Here is a 2,500-nt window from a genome sequence, read left to right as displayed (position 1 = left end):
CTTTGAACAGGGTATAAATACATGGCTGCCAAGACTGTGTCACAATCAACATTTACAAATAGTTTACTCAATTTCTCTTCTAGTATTTGGCTCCTTCCAACTTTTTTGATCAGTCCATAATTACGTCTCACTTACTTACTAATAATGGTATATGCTATAGGAAAGAATATTGTCAGGTTTTTTTATTTCTGTTGAAATATGGGGTACTGAGGTAGCTGTATGATGTATGATAATTGATAACATGGGTGGAATGACTTGTCTAAGTTAAGTGTCTCCTTTAATTTTTTAGTCTACAGTAAATGCAGTAATGATTATTGAATACACTGTTATCTTCAATACACAGTTCATGCAGGAGGTTACTGTAGACATTATGGCCTTTATTGGGAGGGCACTTCTCCATGCAGGAAAACAGAGCATATTGTGACCAGTCCTGCTCTGTAGCTGACAGACCCTAAGCATGGCTGTCCAGAGATCCCCAGACAGAGAAGACTAGTGTGACTATCACTTTACCATTTTTCAAAAGTAGAATTTTTTTTGTATCAAGTTTTCTTCATGTCATGTCCTACAATGATCTGGAATGATTTGAAATTCCCTTATCCACAGAATGACGATGTAGATGACATAGACTCAATAATTCAAGAAGTGAATGCTATCACGGGTGAAACCGGAGTTCAATTACGAGTTGAGAAGAATACAGGTAAGTTCACTCTCCCTGTGAGTCCTAGTGCTTTAATCTTCATGTAGTCTGATCTTTGCCTTGTCTAATGGAGAAATGTGACCAAACTTGAAAGTGTTATAGAATTTGCAGTCCTTTCTTTTTTCTTCTCCATTCCAACTCCCATGTGTACTTTTGCCTATTGTTATCAGATTAATTACCTATTTCTCCCAAAAAAAGGAAAAGAAAAAATGTATCTCTATCTGAGTTACATCTAGTTTATGGGAAAGAAGATGCAACCCCTGATTTTAAAGAACTTCAAAAATAGAGAAAGAAAGCAAAATAAAGAAATCATGCAATACATACAAAGAAAAGAATTACAAGGCGAGAAGCAAAAATAATGTAAACTTGAAAAAGGTTTTGCAACTCGGCTATTAATCCATTGACCCCATGTTAAAAATTTGGCGTGTGGGCCATTAATTTGGGATTACTTGTTCGCATTGACAATTACCCATGTTTGCCCCTGCTTGTTCATTAGTTTGTGGGCAACATTGAGCACCTGAACCTTTATATTTTGATATTATTAAAAAAAAAAAGAAATGTGAAGGTTTACCTTCACTTTAGGTACTATTCCCTAAAAGTTTCACCATTCAAATAATGCCACTACTATTAGAGGAAAACAAGCTCCATCCGATGAGCTGATGATGTGGTTGTGATGTAATGCCACCTGCCACAACAGCCATGGCATTTACATACATGCTGCCTGGGGGAAGGGGTTAAAGGAAAAGGAAAAAGCACTAATATACATTGACTGTACAATGAATATCATTTAGAAAAGTAAAGGCTACATGAATGTTTTAATGATTCTCATCAAATATCTGAAAACAATCTTCACAAGTTTGGCACCAGTAGGTAAATCTTCATGGGTAGTGACACACATGAATTGTAAACTTTGCCTCTCCTATGTTAGTAAGCACAATTGTTGTGGTAAATGATGCAATAAACATACAAGAATATCAATATCATCTTGTATTGGTTTTGTTTGCTTCAAGAATAACTTATGCAGCAATATTTATAGCTTCATCAGTCTACAGCTCAAAGTGGAGCAATATCTATTTTCATGTCTTCAGTAAGTCTTTTCTAAGTTTAACACAAATTTTCAGAATGTCAATTGTATTGTATCACTGCACTGCTAATAGTATTTGAAACTAACACTAGATATTTTGTTCCATGGCCTACAGCCTGTTGCAATGCTGACTGCTATCTGTATATCTTGTGCTTTAGGAACTAGGTCTTAGCTTTGGTTTCAGGGAATAAGGCATATAAGATGTTGAGTAATATATGTATACTTACTTATTTTTTCCAAAGCGGTTGAGAAGAATTCTCGAAATCTCTTGATGGTGGAACACAAACATCTAAATCCACAAAATGAGATGAAGAGGATATTTGGCTCCCGCGTTGTCCAGGCAAATGAAAACAAGTAAGTGAATGAACATATCATTGTAATTAGTTTTCAGATTATTTGTTGATTATTATTTGACAATTCAATTTAAGGACACTGTAGGATATTAAGTTTTGTTCTGCGAGGTAGAGATTATATTAAAATTATTTTGTCCTATAAAAGGAAATAAATTGAATGTAAATACCAAGAATTATTCAGCATTGAAATAATGACTTTAGGGTTCTTCCACCTGTCAGTGGTGTTCTGTTGTTTAGTGAATGTTCGACTTTATCTTTTTATAAAATTTATATTTTTATAAAATTGTGCACAGATTGCTTCTCATTATGTAATGTATATGTCATGTAAAGTGTGTTATGAATAGATTAGTTTGCAATACCTGAGAA

The 2,500-nt window shown here is 34.2% G+C and overlaps 1 protein-coding gene across 4 annotated transcripts in view; it reads left to right on the top strand.

The window, feature by feature from the left end:
• LOC113818561 (ribosome quality control complex subunit TCF25) overlaps positions 1-2,500 on the top strand; it is a 53,562-nt gene that overhangs the window by 9,796 nt on the left and 41,266 nt on the right. For all 4 annotated transcript variants that reach the window (XM_070130501.1, XM_070130502.1, XM_070130504.1 and 1 more), the window contains exons 4-5: positions 604-697; positions 2,024-2,135. In XM_070130501.1, the coding sequence (XP_069986602.1) occupies positions 604-697; positions 2,024-2,135 (206 nt within the window). The remainder of the gene's footprint in view (positions 1-603; positions 698-2,023; positions 2,136-2,500) is intronic.

Source organism: Penaeus vannamei, chromosome 15, assembly GCF_042767895.1.
Source record: "Penaeus vannamei isolate JL-2024 chromosome 15, ASM4276789v1, whole genome shotgun sequence".
Taxonomy (NCBI): domain Eukaryota; kingdom Metazoa; phylum Arthropoda; class Malacostraca; order Decapoda; family Penaeidae; genus Penaeus; species Penaeus vannamei.
Note: the sequence above shows the minus strand (reverse complement) of the source record. Positions and strands in the feature narration are given on the sequence as shown.